An 18,749-nucleotide genomic window follows, 5' to 3' on the forward strand; every position below is an offset into this window, starting at 1 on the left:
TTTGGCTACTGTAAGATATTTAAATATGTTGAAATTCGTACTGCATCTTTTTTTATAGTAATTTCAAAGTAGGGAAAATGAGCATCCATAACTTTCAGCTTCTTTCTTTCTCTATGTATATTACATTATTTAACCAGCTCTCTTTTTTTCCAATTTCTAAGCAACCACATTTAATTTCATGGAACCATCAACTTAGCAGTTTATTAGCTAATAAGAGTTTTCACAACTGTTCATAAATACCAGAATAATATATTATACTTAATGGGCACAACTCTGTCTGTACAATCTAATAACAGAAGCAGACATTTTTAAGGCACAGCATATCCAATCATCATCTCAGTGGCATTACCATATGTGTGAATTAACTATTTGTGTTATAACAAATCCGCCTAATGTGGAAAAATTCTGCATTTGACTGATTACCTCCTCTCGTAAAAAAGTTAGGGTTACTTGTGGTTTTTCCAAAGTGGAAGAGATATAAAAATCAGTATGTTTTTTTTCAATCATTAGTAGGGTTCTAGACCAGGCACTCGTTCTGGAAACAGAAATGCCCAGAGGCTGGCTAATTTGTTTCTTTAATAAAAAGAGTCAAGAGAAGAGGAAAATTAAAATTGTAGAAAATGTCCACTTACATATACAGTATTTCTAATACATGAGTTTAGATAACCAGAGTTATTTGTAAAGGAATAGTTGTTGCAGCAAAAATAACAGAACCCTATGTTATATGCTTGAAGATGTTGTCCAGAATTTCAGGTATATATGCATTAATTGGCTTACTTAGTGCCAGGATGGGTGTGTTATCAGCAGCAATTTGGTGACAAGCCAAGTGCATCTGAAGAAGTAGGCTGTAATTCCCAAATGGTTACGCCAAATAAAACCAGCTAGCCTTTAATGTGCCAGAAGATTCTTTATTGCCAACACTCTTTTTTGCATTAAATTTTTCTTGGAACTCACTATTGCCACAGATCTCTTTGTATGTTTAGTTATTTCAGTCTTCAGAATTTTGTACATTCTGATTTGTTAATATTGACTTTGCTTTCAGGGAGCCTGATGTACTTTTAAAGATGTTATAAATAGCCTAATGAGAGTTGACTGTATCCATCAAGACACAGGATTTTTTAAAACTGGTAGATGCCAATCAGAAATACTCAGTGTTTTTGGTTTTGTAATTTACATGACTACATGTATTTATTGCAGTTACAAGAAACTTTGCCTCACAAGATGTTTGCAGCTTCCACTGGAATAAAACATGCAGTTAATCCTGTGTATCCAAGTTCAAACACTTTGGTAGAAATGACCCTTGGGTAAGAAAGGTTCACCTTTTTTAATAGGACACTAAACTATAATTAGTCCGTGTTGTTTCTATTAAAGCAGAAGCTTTGGCCAGTTGGAAGGAAGTCCTCTGTGTTAGGATATGGTCTGTTCTCCAGGTTGTTCTGTGACTAATTTTTGCCTCCCCCCTCTTTCTCTATGTTTAAGAAACTACTGAATAACAATGAAAAATAGGCATATTCTGCATTAGATCAACGTGTGTTAGAAAGAAAGTCAGATTGACTTTGGGGTTTATCTACATTTGACTAGCAACATCTTTTACATTTGTCTGAATGTGTATATTGCATGCTTGTGTAGCTCCATAAGAGATTATACCGCCATGTGTGTTTTTTACTTCCATGTCATCTGCTTATATATTAATGAAATACTCATCACTGAAGGTTATTAGAATCATTCTGAGTAGTTACTACAAATTGCTGGATATCTCAGTGGTTTAGTATCTGACTCCAGAGCCAGAGGCTGGGAGTTCGATTCCCCACTGTACTTTCCTGGGAGGAGCTGGACTCAGTGACCCATAGCATCTCTTCCAGCAATGCAGTTCTGTGATGATTGTCTTTTAAAAACAGTTTTATTTTCCTGTTTCTCAAACTGAAAGTCTAGCATGAAACAGTACATTCATTTTTTTTATATTTGCAGTATGAAAAAACTGAAAGAAGAAATGGAGGGTGTTGTCAAAGAATTAGTAGAGAATAACCACCTTTTGGAAAGGTAAGTGAGCCCTGTAAAGAACTTTATTTGGTTTTTGGCGTATTTTATTTGATTTCCATCCCACCTTTCCCCAAAACTAGAACTAAAGGCAGCAAACAACATTACGTTTTTAAGCACTGAATTTTTTTTAAAGTATAGTATTAAAACACATTTTAATTAAAGTAGCTTAAAAGACAACAATTGTCTTGGAAAGGTACCAACTGTTAGATCTACCATTTTCTTTTTTAGTTATCAGTGGTTTTTTTGGGGTTTTTCCATTTTTTAAAAATAGAGTACAAATAATTAACAACCCCAATGGTTTTTCACGTCTCCCTCCATTTTAATCCCCCTGCCATCCTTGGAGAGTAAATCACAGGTATAAACAAGAGAGTTAGATGAATGTTAAATACAAAAATAAATAATGACCAAATTTTTCTTAAGCACACCTGCTGGTGTATGACTAGCACAAATTTTGGTATGTAATAGCTGCCAGATAAGAAGTTAGTGAATGCAGTTGCTTTGCTTGCTAAATTAGGCAACTTGGTGTGAAACAATAAACCTATGTTAATCTTTTAATTTGCATCAGTTTGCCACCAAGATGTATACCAGTTGCATTATGTTAGCAAAAAAAACTCAGTAGGATTTCGGCCTGCAATAAAGAAAGTGTAAAAAAGAATAATAGCAGACAAGGAAGGAGAGAAGAACAATGAGGGAAATAAGAGAAGAAAATAGCACTATGCACATCTCTTTGGATTTACACTAATCCTTTAATGGTAAACATCACTTCCTGCTCTTAAACTGTGACATAGAAGCTTTCTGTTATTGCCAGGTTTCAAGTAATGGATATTGATGACATTGTGTTCTAAAGGCTTGAAGGAGTTGCTTGAAGAAATATGGGTTTTACTCTAACATCCTAAGCTTTTGATTTCCAGTCGGCTCCCACTGATTAATGCGCTTTCTTTTTACAGATAGATTTTTTTAATTGAATTATGAATGATTATAGTATTTTCTACAAAAGAAGTATACTCTAGATTGGTTGACAGTTGTTTTTATAGACATATGCTGTAAGAAACATTTCTCAAAACATATTTACATGGAGAAAATTAATATATAATCAGATATACAGCTGACCTAGACACAGATGCTGAAAGATGAAATACTGACATAATCTTAGATCCTGTTATAGTATTACCATAATCTGTGACTTTCCAGACCATACTACAGCTTATAACAAGAGAATTACGGGGGAAATAGTTGCCTTTGAATCTAGTAAAAAGTTACCCCTGAAATTAATGAAACATTTGGAATTGTTTGTGAAGCACCATGGGAAAGCTATAGAGGGGAAGGAATTAAGATAAATCACAAATTTACCCCACATGCATGAGTGGAAGTGCCTTATGGGGATAGGACTCCCTGGATCCAAGCCAGTATTTCCTAGCATTAGTATAAGGTGAACTATTTGCAGATGCAAAGTACTGTGCAAATTTGAGGTTTCGCTGTAGTGAGCTAATTGTTACATACTATTGTTAAACATTGTGACTAAACCAAATTGCTCTTTTCTTTAGGTTTGGTGCTTTAACTATGGATGGTGGCCCACGAAATGTTGATTGTATCTAGTTTCCACATCTGCCAGGATGCAGTCTGTTGGCCTTGCACACAAAGGGCATTTATAGACAGAAAGAGTATTCTGCACTTGGCTTTTCTTTCAATATGTAATAGACGTGTGTAAATATTTATATACTGTAAATATAGAAAGTCTCTTTCTTTTGGTAATGTTAAAAGTGTTCTTAACATTTAAGGAACATGAAAATTGTCTATATAAAACAATTATGGCTGCATATTGTGGTGAGCACACTGTTATGATGCATTTACTTCAAATGCTGTTTGTTTTTATGTGAATATTGCTGGAGAAATTGTTGCCCTGAATTTCCCTGCTGTTCAAAAATTAGGCTTCCTCTCAAGTCACTTGAATGCTTAATATCTTGTGTATGATAATCTGGAATTATCTCAGCTTCCTTTAATTGTGAACAAATATCTGTTGCCAAAAATCAAAAACATACTTCTAAACATGAGTTTTTAAATTTTGAATGTGCAGAATATACTGTTAGATTTTTAATCATGTCCATTTTTTGGTATCACTGTATGTTACCAAAAGTGCAATTTGCCTTTATGAAGCAAATATAAATTTAGCCTTCCATTTCCTCATCACAGGTAAAGTAAAAAAGCTACAACATCTTGTAAGTATTTTCTTTGGTAGTATACAGTGGCTGAAATCCTGTTACACAAATGGTATAACTTTTGGAAGTGAATTGCTTTCAGGCATCTCCATAGACATTACCCATTGCACATTGAGTCACACAATTCAGTATGCAACAGATAATGACTCAAATTCTGAAGTTTTGGAATCAAATTGCCATAGATTTTATTTGTTGCATACTGAGTCATATGATTCGATGTGCAACAGAAAAAGTACACAGACATTTCTTAACTTATGACAAGTCACCTCTAAAACTTGCACTGTTTGTAAAACTGTGCAGTAGGAATTCCAGTATATTCCAAATTCAGTGAATCTTAATCTTTGTTGGTAAAAAATTTTAAAATATCCTTTTAAAAACATTAACTTTTGTTGAGACATGCATATTCATATTAAACACTAAGCAAAGACCGTAACTGGTTTCTGTCTTCCATAAATTCTAAGAAAGTAGTAGAAATGTCTTTCTGTTTCAAATTCAAATAGAAAGAGTGGACCACCATTCCATGTTAAATAAAACATAAATATAGAAGCTTGTACACATGTGTTACTGTTACACATAGATGGTTGGACCCAGATGCAGTCATGCTTAGGATAGACTCTTTGATTTTAGTGTCTGCTCTAAAGATGAATAAGTCTGGAGTCAAGCTATAGTAAACATTCATCCTTTATTTTCAGTACTTTATACGTACTTACAGAATAAAACAGGTTGTCACTTTACTAACTTTGATGGAACTTACTTTCCTATGTGTCAGAAAAATAAGACCCTAACTCTCCGATGGTTTATTCTGTACCAGACCTGAAAGGAAACAATTGATTTCACTCTCTTCTAGAATTTAGGAGCCAGGGGCTTTCAACCATGTATTCCAGTTCCTTCCAGTCGGATTTGTATACATTAGATTCCCAATGGATAACATCTCTTTGTCTCTTCCTTTTTGACATGCAAAACCAAATATTCTGAATCTTACACAGAAATACACTGTAATCTCAAGAACCAGTGGAAGACTCTTATAGACCTAGTGTTCTTTATATTTTCAGTTAGTAATGGTGTTTTCTGGTTACTCCATCCTGAATAATTTGAGAAGAACAGAAGTGTAGTTAAGGTTCTTTGTTGCTGTTTTTTCCACAGCCCAATCCATTAGAAAGAGCACACACAAATAGCAAGTGATTTCTTATGTCCTGCACAGAGGTGTTTAAATTCCATTATTAAATGGAATTTAAAGGAGTTGAGGGAGCAATTCTTGGTTTAGAAGGATCAAATTGTAGGTAGTAATCTATGAAATATTGCTGCCTTATATATAAATGCCTACTTGGAAATATAGAGAGTATATTTCTGTAATGCACTTATTTTGTGGAATCATTTTATACTCTTCATTTCACAGAATCATCAATTTGCTTATCTGTATTTGTTCAATATTATTGAATGGGGTTGAGGAATAGAATAATAGATTTTATTTTCTTTATACTAAGCCAGTTTCAATGAACAGTGTAAAAGTATTAGCAATTACTACTGTAATGCTGTAATGCCATAAAAGCTTGCTTTTTACTATTTTTAATATTTTGCACTGTTATTTTAATATTGATTTGTGGGAGAACCCTAGTTTTTAGAGAATGAATTTCAGCCATGCCTGTGAGACTTGTTAAAATTCTTTAAGTGTATTACAATTAGGCAGAATTAAAAAATAAATCTTTTTTCATATGTCTAATTTATTCTCAGTGAAAAAGATTAGTTGCTGCTGGTCTTGCTGTGTAGGCAATGTACTGTACTTCAAGACTGGGTATTGTCTGAAAGATACTGTAATTTAAAAGTGGGAGCTGCGATCTGATACATATGCATTCATTGTAATATACATATACAGTATAACAAACCTATCCACTTAACTATGTAGCAACTCAGGCATGAATAATTTCCTTGCACAAATACAGTATATTCTGTTTAATCTGTTTCAACTATTTTTTAAAGAATCCTAGGAAGAGATCTTTAACCTTAAATTTATCATTCACATTTCTTTACCAAAAGAATAGAAGCAGTGCAGATAAAATTATGTGTGCTGGCAACTTCATACACTTTAATGCAGTTTTAGAAGAGGTAACTATATTATTCTGTGCTAGCATATTAGGACAAAAACATTTTTTTAAAAAATAAAGAAGACAAAAACTTTGTGGCACCTTAAAGACTAACCACTATATTTTAATGTGAACTTTCATGGACCAATCCACTTCTTCAGACTATCTAAAGATGTCAGTGTGCTGGATCTTTTGATTGGTCAACTGTTTTTTTTAGCAATTCCAACTGTTAGAAATCCCATTTTCTTTTACTAAAAGTAGCTTCTCAATTTTCCACAGGTTTCCTGTAACTGAACATTATTTATAGGAACTGTCGTGAGCTTTTGAAAGTATGGTTATTTATTTATTTATTTATTTGATTTTTACCCCGCCCCTCTAGACCATGTCTACTGGGGGGCGGCTTACAAAATAAAACAAAACAGTATAAAAATATATAAAATCATAAAAATTACAGCTACAATTTCAATTTAAAACAATTAATTTAAAGAGAGGATTACCAAGATGGAATAGCAAAGAGAAAGACTTAATTGACTGGAAAGAAGGCCTGCTTGAATAACCAAGTTTTTAACTGGCTTTTAAAAACACCCAGCGAGGGTGCCAGCCGAATTTCTGTTGGAAGGGCGTTCCACAGCCGAGGAGCCACCGCTGAGAAGGCCCGGTTTCTTGTTTTTTCCTTCCGGGCCTCTCTCGGCGTCAGACCCCTCAGCCGCCCCTGCTGGCTATGTCGGGTGATTCGGGTAGATCTGGGTGGGAGAAGACGGTCAGCCAAATATTGAGGTCCCAAACCGTTTAGGGCTTTATAAGTGATCATTAGCACTTTGAAGTCAACGCGGAAACGGATGGGTAACCAGTGCAAAGCAGCCAGGGTGGGGGAGATATGCTGGTGTTTTCTCACCCCACTAAGGAGCCTGGCTGCTGCATTCTGGACCATCTGAAGTTTCCGCGTCAGCCTTAAAGGCAGCCCCACGTAGAGTGCATTACAGTGGTCTAATCTCGAGATTACGAGTGCATGGACTAGAGTAGTGAGGGCCCCCTGATCAAGATATGGTCGCAGCTGGGCAATCCGCCATAGATGAAAATAGGCGGAGCGGACCACGGACGCCACCTGGGTTTCCATGGAAAGCGCCGGGTCCAGATGTATTCCCAAGCTGCGGACCTCACTCTTTGCGGCAAGGGTCGTCCCTCCAAAGGAGAGGGAGTCACCTATGCCACTGACGGAAGCGCCGCCCACCCTCAAGACCTCCGTCTTGTCCGGGTTCAGCCTCAATCCATTTGACTGCATCCATTCCAGTACAGTGTCCAGGCAGCGCTGCAGGGACCGGACGGCATCCACTGAAGTTGGTGTAAAGGAGATGTAGAGCTGTGTGTCATCAGCGTACTGATGACATGATGCCCCACACCCCCTGATGACCTCGCCCAGCGGCCTCATATAGATATTAAATAGCATTGGGGAGATGATCGACCCCTGTGGAACCCCACAATTGAGATTCCACAGGGCTGAGACCCTCTCCCCAAGCTGTACTCTCTGGGGGCGGTCCTCCAGGAAGGAGCCAGGCAAGTGCCAGGCCACCGACTCCCAACTCGGAGAGCCTCCCCAGGAGGATACCGTGGTCGACGGTATCAAAGGCAGCTGAGATGTCGAGGAGGACCAACAAGGACATGTTGCCCCCATCGGCCTCCCTCAACAGGTCATCCAACAGTGCGACCAGTGCCGTCTCTGTACCATAGCGCGGCCTGAAGCCCGACTGAAATGGGTCCAGAGCATTGGTTTCGTCCAAGAGCACCTGGAGCTGATCTGCCACCACCCTCTCAACCACTTTGCTGAGGAAGGAAACATTGGCGACGGGCCTATAATTGCCAATTTCGTCCGCCGGCAAATTTGGTTTCTTCCTAATGGGCCTAATGAGTGTCTCCTTGAGGGCGAGGGGGACCTTGCCCTCCTGGAGATACCCATTAATTATTGCAGTGGCCCATTCAGTTGTTACCGGCCTGGCTGCTTTGATTAGCCAGGCCGGGCAAGGGTCGAGAGAAGAGGTGGTGGCCCGACAGCGATCAAGCGCCTTGCCTACCAAATCTGGTGTTACAGGCTGAAAGGAGTCGAGAATAACCGGGCAGGATGAGCGCTGGACATCTCTGCTCGATCCATTGTATTTTAAAAAGGAGAAAGGTCACGGCGGATGGCCTCCACTTTGGATTTTAAAAACGCTGCAAATTGGTCAGGTGAGATGCTAGTGGGAGGCCCTTCACCCTGACCAATTCCGGATAGATCGCGAACTATACGGAAAAGTTCCGCCTGCTGGTTGGAAGCTTCGCTTATCCGGTCAGCGAGGTAAGATCTTTTAGCAGCCTTTACCTTGGCTAGGTAATGGTTAGTTGCGATCCTGACAGCTATCTTACTATAGTCCGTCGGTTTCTTTCTCCAAGCGCACTCTAGCCGTCTCCTTATTCGCTTCATCACTCATAGATCCTGACTATACCAGGGTCCTGGCCAAGCTCTGCTCCTGAGAGGGCGTTTGGGTGCGATTGTGTCAACAGCCCTAGTAGCGGCGGAGAACCAACCATCGACCAGAGCTTCGACAGGAGCGCCAGACAGTTCTGCTGGAATCCCTGTCATGGTATCCTGAAAACCAATTGGATCCAGTAACCTTCGAGGGCGGACCATCAAAATAGATCCATGCTCCCTCCGAGGGGAGAGCGCCATTGTGAGGTTACATTTTATTAGGTAATGGTCTGACCATGACAAGGGGACTGACACGAGGTCAGTCACCATCAGACCACGCTCATTACACTCGGTGGAGAAAACCAAGTCGAGCATATGGCCACCCATGTGCGTGGGGCCGTTGACATGTTGGGATAAGTTCAAGGAAGCCATGGTTTCCAAGAACTCAAGAGCTGGACCGGATACCTCCGCCTCCGCATGGATGTTGAAGTCACCCAGGACCAAAAGTCTCTGGGACTCCAACAGTGCCGCGGAGACGAAGTCCGCCAGCTCCGGTAGGGAGGTGGCTGGGTCACGGGGAGCGCGGTAACCCAGCAAGATCCCAATACCATCCCTAGCCCCAATCCACACATGAAGGGCCTCCAGACCTGGCTTCACGACCGAGGAGCGCCTAGTAACCTCTAATTATTTTCTATAAACAATGGCAACTCCTCCCTGTCCATGGGCTATCCAGTTGTGATAACTTTGTTGGGCTTATACCTGATTCTATATCACAGGCGGCAGCAGATTGTGGCCGATGAAAGATTTCCTGCTTCAATTTACTGACAGAAAGGTAGACTTATGCATTAACAAATAAAACATTTTTGAAAGAAAACAATGTTTGACAATTTAGTCCCCATTCTCCTTTCCTCCAAAGATTTAGGAGGCATGTATCCCCCACTGAACAAATAGGAGCTGCTTTTTTGTGAAGATGCATAGGTTTGTGCTGTCGGTTTCAGTCACAGTTGTGTATCTCCTGCCATAACCTGTAACTATGGCAAGCTATTAAGACCCATGCCATTATAGATGACCAGTATCATGCTGGTGATCTTGAAACAGCTTGCAATTAGTAAATAGAGCATGTCATGACATACAAGCCAAACCAAATAAGCTCCTCTGCACAACTCAGTAGCACATGCGACTTTTCTATGTTAGTATTCTAAGCAAAGAGAAAGCCACCACTTTACCTTTTAAACAAAACAATGTCTCGTCCTGGCTTTCTAAAAATAATCATGGAAGGTGGCTTCAGCTCTGTATGCATCCCATAACTGAGCGCTGGCGCGCACACACACAACCCTGGAAGAGCCAATAGTGAATAATTCTGGGAGTTGAAGGCCTGACGTGTTCCTAGAGGACTACAATTGCCCACCCCCTTCTGCAGCGTTTGAAGATGAAACTGCAACCCTAGAGATGATGTTGGACTGGAACTCCCATCAGCCCTAGCCAGCATGGTCCATAGTGAGGGATGATGAGAACGGCACTACAGTACACCATTTGGAGGGCTACGCCTCCGCCACCCCTTACAAGAGACGATCACCCTGGTCCATAAGATTTTCAGATACTCATTTGGGTATTTATTTATTTAAACTATTTCTATGCCTCCTTTCTTTCCCAAAAGTACCCAAGGAGGCATAGTTACGGCTACCACGTATCGATAAAGTCCCACAACCCGAGGAGAGTCATCTAAAAATGCATGTATTTAAACTAGTTGAGCCGCCCTCTGCATCCTGGGTTATCCTCTCCAGAGGGATCGGGGCCGGGCATTTTGCCGTCCTGCTTTACCTGCCCTCGCTCGCAAATGACTCCAAGCGGTGGTCTGGCCGACAAGGCAGGTCCGGTTGCTACAGGTGAGGTGACTCGCAGGCGGGCAGGCGAGGGATGCCCTCCCCACCCACACCCCGCGCGGCTGCAAGTCGTCGTGGCCTCTGCTTTCTCGGAGGTGGCTCAGGCAGTTTCTAAAAGTCGTCAGCCGGGACCCAGCATGGAGGAGGCTGCCCCGCTGAAATCGCCTCCTTCCTTCCTCAGAGGGACTCCGAGTCCCAGAGGCAAGAGGAGGCGGGCGCCGGTGGGGAAGGCACCCCGGGGACTTCAGGCGGCGGCGGCGGCGGCGGCGGCGGCGGCGGCGGCGGGGCTCTTCGGGCCTCAGTATAAAGAGTTGCCGGTGCCTGAGGGGGGAAACGGGGCTCCCCCCGCGGTGGCGGCTGTCTGTCCTGTGTTTGGTCGGCGACGTCAGGGACTACATCGACCACGCCATGTTAGGACCATCTTCGAGCCCGCACAAGCCCAACCGCGCCAGCTCAGGCAACCACACCGCTTCAGGCGTGCGGAAGGGCTGAGGACGTGGTGCGACCTGTGCTGCCTTTACATCTTATCGGCGACACAGCGCTGCGCGGGTGAGCCGGCCCGCCCGACCTCTTTTTCTTTTTTCTTTTTCTTTTTTAGTATAGGCCTGTCTCTGTTCCCCTTAGCTCTGCCCACCGCCTCCCTTGGCACTTTTCCTGGCACTGCACGTGAACCAACAAACACTTCAGCCATCGACGCTTTAGAAAGAAAAGGCTGTAAACGCCTCTGAACCTACGGGGTAGCGTGAGATGGTGGCCAAATAAATACCGTGTTTCCCCGAAAATAAGAAAGGGTCTGATACTGTATTAATTTTTTGCTCCAAAAAACGCAGTAGGGCTTATTTTCAGGGGATTTTTCCCCACGTACAACAATCTACATTTATTCAAGTACAGTCATGTCATCTTCTTCTGGTTGCTGCACAACGACAGAGGGTAGGGTTTCACTTAAGTGGGGCTTATATTACCAGCATCTTGAAAAAACATTGTTGCTTAGTTGTTAAGTCGTGGCTGACTCTTCATGATCCCATAGACCAGAGCACGCCAGGCCCTCTTGGCTTCCATTGCCTTCCCGAGTCTGGTCAAATTCATGGTAGTAGCTTCTGTGACACTGTCCAACCATCTCGTCCTCGCCCTGTGTCGTCCCCTCTGTCGTCCCGTTCTCCTCTTGCCTTCACACTTTCTCAACATCAAGGTCTTTTCCAAGGAGTCTTCTCTTCTCATGAGATGGCCAAAGTATTGGAATCTCAGCTTCAGGATCTGAAGGGTTGATTTCCTTCAGAATGGATAGGTTTGTTCTCCTTGCAGTCCAGGGGACTCTCAAGCGTCTCCTCCAGCACCACAATTCAAAAGCATCAATTCTTTGGCGGTCAGCTTTCTTTATGGTTCAGCTCTCGCTTCCATAAATCACGACAGGAAAAACCATAGCTTTGACTATTCGGGCTTTTGTCGGCAAGGTGATGTCTCTGCTTTTTAAGATGGTGTCTAGGTTTGTCATCACTTTCCTCCCCAGACGCAGGCGTCTTAATTTTGTGACTGTTGTCACATCTGCCATGAAATTAAATATAAAAATCATACTAGGGCTTATTTTTAGGTTAGGTCTTATTTTCGGGGAAACGGTAAGTGCAACCCTGTACATGCTTACTCAGAAGTATGCCCCACTGAGTTTAATGGTGATTACCTTCAAGAGGTGAATATACGTATATAACCCGAGCATATATTGGAATCTCCAAAATGAACTACAGTATGTAAGCAAGCTGAACAAGCAAGTGAGAGTGGAATATTTTTCTCCAGATATTAACCATGTTTATCAAGTGTCTGAAAAAAAATGTAAGGTGGTATTTACTCTGTATCAAGTTACCTGGAACATGTACTTATATGTTTCCACATCTTTCATCAGTTAGCTTTACTACAACTCCCTTTTTGCTTCTTTGTTTTCCTTCTGTTGACATTTTATCCAACTGTCATCTTGTTTGAGACAGCAGCATTGAGCAGGGGGCAGGACTCAATGGTTTTATAGGCCCCTTCCAACTCCAGTATGATTAATCAGTTCAATTAATAATGTAAAACTTTTAAAATTAATAATAAGTAGATACTTTAATATAAATACTTATATTTATTTATTTTAAAAGCTTCATCTGGCATCCCAGGCATTCTGTTTTCAGGAGACAGAATAGAGTGTCTCATGGAAGACAATGTTAGCTGTCACATTATGACAGCATTATCTAAAACAAATAATGGTTATTACTTTAGAACTATCATTTTTAAAAAACCCATATGCACATTTATGCAAATTTAATAACTAGATTAACTGAAATTCATTATTAAGATTTTTTTTAATTCAGTGGCAGACCTACCCTTTCTTCTCTCCCTCATTTTTCTTTAGTACACCTACTTTTAGACCTATCAACTGTTTATTATGCAGCACAAACCTATTTATGTTCAGTGAGGCTTATTCCCTAGTAGTAGTATTGGCAGGTATTGTTAACAAGTAGGTGCCTGCTATGTATTCTGATCTCAGAAGAGAACTCAGTAACCATAAAAAGAATATTTATTGCATTAGTCCAAAGATCATTGCAAAATAAAATTATGATATGCAATACAGTTAAAACTTTGAAAAGATACAAAAATGACAATGAAAACTAAATATGTAAATATTGGTACATGATACATATATACACACTATATATCTACAATTGGAAGGAAGGAATGTCGCTTTAATAATATGACAAATTAACATTTCTAAAGTGGAGATATAGGGAAAAAATGCCTTAGATGACCTTTACAAGTTTTATCAAGCAAGTCAAGGTGCCATACTTTCAAGTCTCTGTAGCTATTTTTCAAAATGTAATCCTCAAATTTCTCCCTACATCTGGAATCTCTGATGTCATTGTACAGCAAACAGAGGATGTAATGTGCCAGATCCTCCATAAGTAAATATCTGCAAATATGCAATTTATCTTGGATGGTATTGTTGTTATGTGCCTTCAAGTTGCCCCCAACTCATAGCAACCCTAAGAATGGGCAATCTCCAAAATGTCCTGTCTATGACCACCCTTGATAAGTATTTATTTATTTATTAGACTTATATGCCACCCATCTAGACAATGTCTACTCTAGGCGGCTCACAACAAATAGAATAAAACAATAGTAATATTACAACAATTTAACAACAGTTTCACAACAACTATTTGGATTAAACACAAAACCGTGCTGAAGGGTACAGTATAATTTTTTTTGCTGAGGGGGGATATGCAAATGATTTAACATTTATTTCATTTCATCCATGTTTACACTGTAATTGCCAAGCTAACACTTTATATTTCCCTTGTTTTCCAAAATCAAAGGAAACTGTGTCAGTGATCTATAAAACAGCTTTCATGGAGGTCGGCCAGAGTACATATAACCTGCTGCTAATCTTTTGCAGCTATGGAACTGGTTTTACCTAACTATTCGAGTTGTATAAGTAATCTCTGAAATTACATACGCTTATTTCAGTCAACCTAAGCAGACCATTTTACACATTCTAGGTGTACAAGATATGTGACAGAAGGTGGAATTCACAGACAGTAGAAATATTATTTACATATATTGCATAGTGATACTGCCCTAAAATTTAATTCTGCATTATTTGAATTTGTTCTTTAAAAACAAAATTAGAAATGATTTTTACATACTGTATATTTTTCCTATGGTTCGCTTTTCTGTACAAAGTATTATTATATATTTTTATAGTGACCACAAATTATATTTCTTTTTCTGTGTATCAGTAATATGTTAATAATGATGTGTTAGTTTACCTAGGTTTATCAGAAATAATTTTATTGGCGATTAGAAATATAACCAGGGAGATGGCAAAGTGCATTGGTGGTTCATTTATCTGGTTTGAATTATGTATTTCCTTCCAGGATATTGGTTTTTTTGTAGCCTGTCTGTGTTGAATACTTAATGGCTTTGCTCTCCGGTTTCTCCAAATGATCACCCTATTGATATTTTCTAACTGAGAAAGAGATGTGGTCAAGAGAAGAAAGTAAGGCACTGAAAAGGTTCATAATAATAATAAAACATTAGACCTTGGTATAATATATCTCTCTGTTTCCCATTTGCTTATTTTAGAGCACAAATGTTCTGTTAAATGTCTCCTTACCTAGCACCAATAGTAGAAAATATAAATAATATTCTTATCTTGTCTGTGCATCTGGCAACTTGTATCAGAATATGAGAAGCAAAATTATAAAATTACATCAAATTATAACCCCAAAGCCTAAAATTAAGCATTTATATGTGTGTGTGTGTGTGTATTAAATACATGAAAGACATATGCATTATAGTTCCATACAATTTAGTAAAATTAAGCAAAAGCAACTAAAAACAGGGTGCAGTAAAATTTAAAGTGCTATAGAATTTTATATGTGTGGTATATTTTATACATGTAGCATATTTTCCTATTTATATTTTTGTTTTTAAAATGTGTTGTTTGGGATGCAAAAGAGATGTCTACTAATTTTACCATGCAATTATCAAATCTTATAAGCAAGCTGATTGTTGAACTGTTTTGTATGACAGTTGATGTGAGACAATTGCTCAACAGTTCAATGAATCAGCCTGGTCTCTGGACTGATTTTGCCACAGCCTAAATTATGTGTTTCTCAGAACTGATTCTGGACCATTAAAACTAGAACGTTGTAACTGCATGTAGACAGAGAAACCAGTATATGGGAAAAATTGGTAGGATAACATCTAAACTTCATCCGTATGAAATGTGTCATCTGGTTTATTGATTGGTATATTAACCACTAGGACCTTTCTCAACGCTTGAAACAACACCACTGGTTTCCTGTTCACTTCCTGGGACAATTCAAAGTACTAGTTTTAATTTTCAAAGCAGCCTGAAGCCAGAGAATCTATCTACATAAACGTCTGCTGCCACTGCCTCCGCTTCTGCGCAAGAATTAATCTTTCTATAGATCTTTATTGACCACAAGGAGCTCGTGCAAACTGAAAAGTAAAGCAAAGATCAGGTTATTAGTTTTAAAAAAACTAGGGCCTAACTCCTTGCTAACCCTAACTAGAATAGACCTTTTGAATCAACTACTCAGTAGTAATTTGATGTAAACTTCTTTAATTCAGTGGTTCAAGCTTTAATTCAAGCTAACAGTTGGATTCATTGATAGGCTTTTTGCTTGACTTCCTAGCTGGAAGTGTAAGCAAATACTTCATTTTGAATTTTTATTAGACTAAATAGTTAGGAACGCATGAAGCTGCCTTGTATGAACGAAGTGAAATAATTGTTCTATCTTGCTCTGTATTGTCAACACTGAATGATAGTAGATCTCCTGGATTTTAAGCACGGGCCTTTCCCACTCCTAATTGGAGACTGAAACTGAAACATTTTGCATGGAAAACGTGCATTCAGCCTCCAGTTTATGCCTTTTCCCAAATAATATTAACTGATAATTTAATAGTCTATTTTGTTAAATGTTTTATTTATTAGTATTGATATCTTTCACTTGAAATACAGAAAAGTTCCATAGCTTTTACTACATGTTCATCTTGATTTCCCCATTATGTTAAAACACTTAGTTTCTATATGCCTTCTGGCCCCTTTGGAACATTGTGCAGACTAGTGAGCATTCTTTCAACTGGGTAGCTGCCACCTATTCTTAAACTGACTGCCTAGAGACTTGTGACATATCTAGTCCAAGTGGAAATGTTTGCTTTGTTTTCAGGGACATATTGACCCAGGAAATATAAGCTATCCCAGTTCATTCTGGAAGAAGGCAGTAAGTTAAAAATATCTGAAAGTGGGGGGTTAAATATTTTACATGTCTTAGTCTGTGGGAGTGAAACATGAATAGCTACTCAACAGTTGATACACTAAGTTATGCAAACTTTTTATTCTACAACATTAGCAGCAAAGAATTTTAGCAGCAAAGAATGGTCCTCGCCCGACCAAATAGGCGGGATATAAATAAAATAAATAAATAAATAAATATTCCATAATATCTTCAGTACACTGTTTTGTCTGCCCTGAGCCAAGAAAATGTCAGCTAAATAAGATATCTGAAGGAGACAGACTATACATGTAAACAGATATAAAATACTTTTGTATGAGATCAGTTATTGTAACTGTCTAAAAACATAATCAACATTTTATGCAAATTTGCCCGCTTAAAACATTTTTGTCTTTATGCAATTCATTTATACAGGATGTCATTTTGAGTTTGTAGATTATGTATACTTAAATTTGAGTTGTCCTTAGATAGGCACACTGGATTCTCATTGGGACAGCAAAAGTAATTTGCTAGAACTACAATACTGTATAAGATCCTATACTGAACAGTCTGACTTGTGTGTTCGGAAGAATGTTTGGAATAAAACTTTCTTTTCAGGCAAACATGTTAGTCTCCGCATGGCACATCACTATTGCTTTAAATTTCCTTTATAGGGCTCCAAATTTTAAACAACATTAAAATAACATTATACAGTACCTATTTTAATTGAAAAACTGTTGATTCAGTTCATTATTTTCTAAAACAGGAACTGATATACAACTTTCAATTGTTAGATCATAATATGGGAGAAAGGGGACAAAGAATATGATTTTAAAATCTTATGCAGCTTTTAAGACATACTGGTTAATTTCTCTTGCTGTGACTAAACCACAGGGAAATCTAGTAAATGTGGCTGCATACGAAGATAGAGATCTTTAGATCACTGAATATGGTGGAGAGGATTTAGGACCAACAGGTGGTCATGAGACGTGCTGGCTGAGGTTCTGTTCACAGCTATCTTAGTGTGTACATATTTGAGACTTTTTACTTCCTTTCTATACTTCTGTGAAGTTATAGCTGCTGCAGCAGATAGCTTTTAGATATGGCAATAAGAAATGATTTTAACAAAACCATTAGAAGGATAGCACAATTTTTTTATTGGTTTCCAAAATCACTGGGTAGCCCAAGAAGGAAAAAAATAAAATTTCTTTGGAGGTCTTCTGGTAAGTTTCTAATTTTCTTCTTTCCTGGGGCATGAAATTAAATTGAGAGTACTTGTTCTTAATGGAACTGAGATTCTTTCTCCTGCAGTTTTATGCTAAGTGTTCATTGGCTACTTTATACACATCTAAGATTTTTGAGGATGTCCAAAATGATCTTTTACTATTTCCTTTGAATTGTCATATCTTCATGATATATAGTACATTACTTTTGCAACTCCGTATGTTTCAAAAGCAATTTGCATGTAGGCTTGTAAAACTAGTTCAAGAAGCATACGTTTTATGTGCTGGTTGCCATGTTCTTTAGACCATGTTTGAAGATACTGTAACTGTATTGACCAATCTGAGTTATTTTAAAATCTTAGTTACCCAATTTCACATGTATAATACTATAGAAACTGCTTTACTCCTATGCATTTTATGCTCTTGGTATTTTTAATAGATTTGTTGGATCAGACACAATGCCGTCTAGGTCTTGGGAAAGCATATCACAGTCGGGAAGTTCTACATTGTCACTTGAAACCCAAGATCTACTAAAACAGTTTGGTGCCAAAAGCATACAGTTAGAATTAAAGAATTTGATTATCACAGTTGAATGGAGTTTATAGTCCCCCCACATCACAATCCACCACTTGTCACCCACAGAAGTATACTATCTCTTTGGTATAATTCGGTATGAGTTTTTTTCTTGCTGCATTTTAATTGAAAGTTGAAAGTCCTTGCTGATTGACTTCTAAACATGGCACACTATTTTAGGACTTGCACGGTTGTAGTTATCACAGAGTCCTAGAGATGTTTTGTCCAGAGCAGCCATGTAGTCTTATTCAGTTTTCTGGCAGGGAAAATGGGGCTTTCCTCCCCCTTACCCATACTTGAAGCCTGATGTGCTATACAGTGCTGTACTCTCAGGTTCAGAACTGATTGCCAGCCTTGCCTTGATCCTGCTCTTTTTCTTCTTAGACAAGCATCCAACTTCTGCTGGAATTTATAATATGGAGGAAAAGATGTGAGTAATCCGTAAGATTTAGCCAACTGCTGAAAAATGATCTTTGCAACTTGGTTATGCCTGCACATGTAAGCTTGGGACATCCAGCTGTGATA

The 18,749-nt window shown here is 38.9% G+C and overlaps 2 protein-coding genes across 4 annotated transcripts in view; both read left to right on the forward strand.

Moving 5' to 3' along the window:
* TBK1 (TANK binding kinase 1) overlaps positions 1-5,974 on the forward strand; it is a 35,883-nt gene extending 29,909 nt beyond the window's left edge. For all 3 annotated transcript variants that reach the window (XM_073000424.2, XM_073000426.2, XM_073000427.2), the window contains exons 19-21: positions 1,198-1,304; positions 1,969-2,040; positions 3,585-5,974. In XM_073000424.2, the coding sequence (XP_072856525.2) occupies positions 1,198-1,304; positions 1,969-2,040; positions 3,585-3,636 (231 nt within the window). In that variant the 3' untranslated portion in view covers positions 3,637-5,974. The remainder of the gene's footprint in view (positions 1-1,197; positions 1,305-1,968; positions 2,041-3,584) is intronic.
* Positions 5,975-10,928: 4,954 nt separating this feature from the next.
* Positions 10,929-18,749, forward strand: part of RASSF3 (Ras association domain family member 3) — an 84,491-nt gene continuing 76,670 nt past the window's right edge. The window contains exon 1 of the mRNA XM_078376895.1: positions 10,929-11,209. The gene's annotated coding sequence lies outside the window, so the exon portion shown is untranslated. The remainder of the gene's footprint in view (positions 11,210-18,749) is intronic.

Source organism: Pogona vitticeps, chromosome 5, assembly GCF_051106095.1.
Source record: "Pogona vitticeps strain Pit_001003342236 chromosome 5, PviZW2.1, whole genome shotgun sequence".
Lineage (NCBI taxonomy): Eukaryota > Metazoa > Chordata > Lepidosauria > Squamata > Agamidae > Pogona > Pogona vitticeps.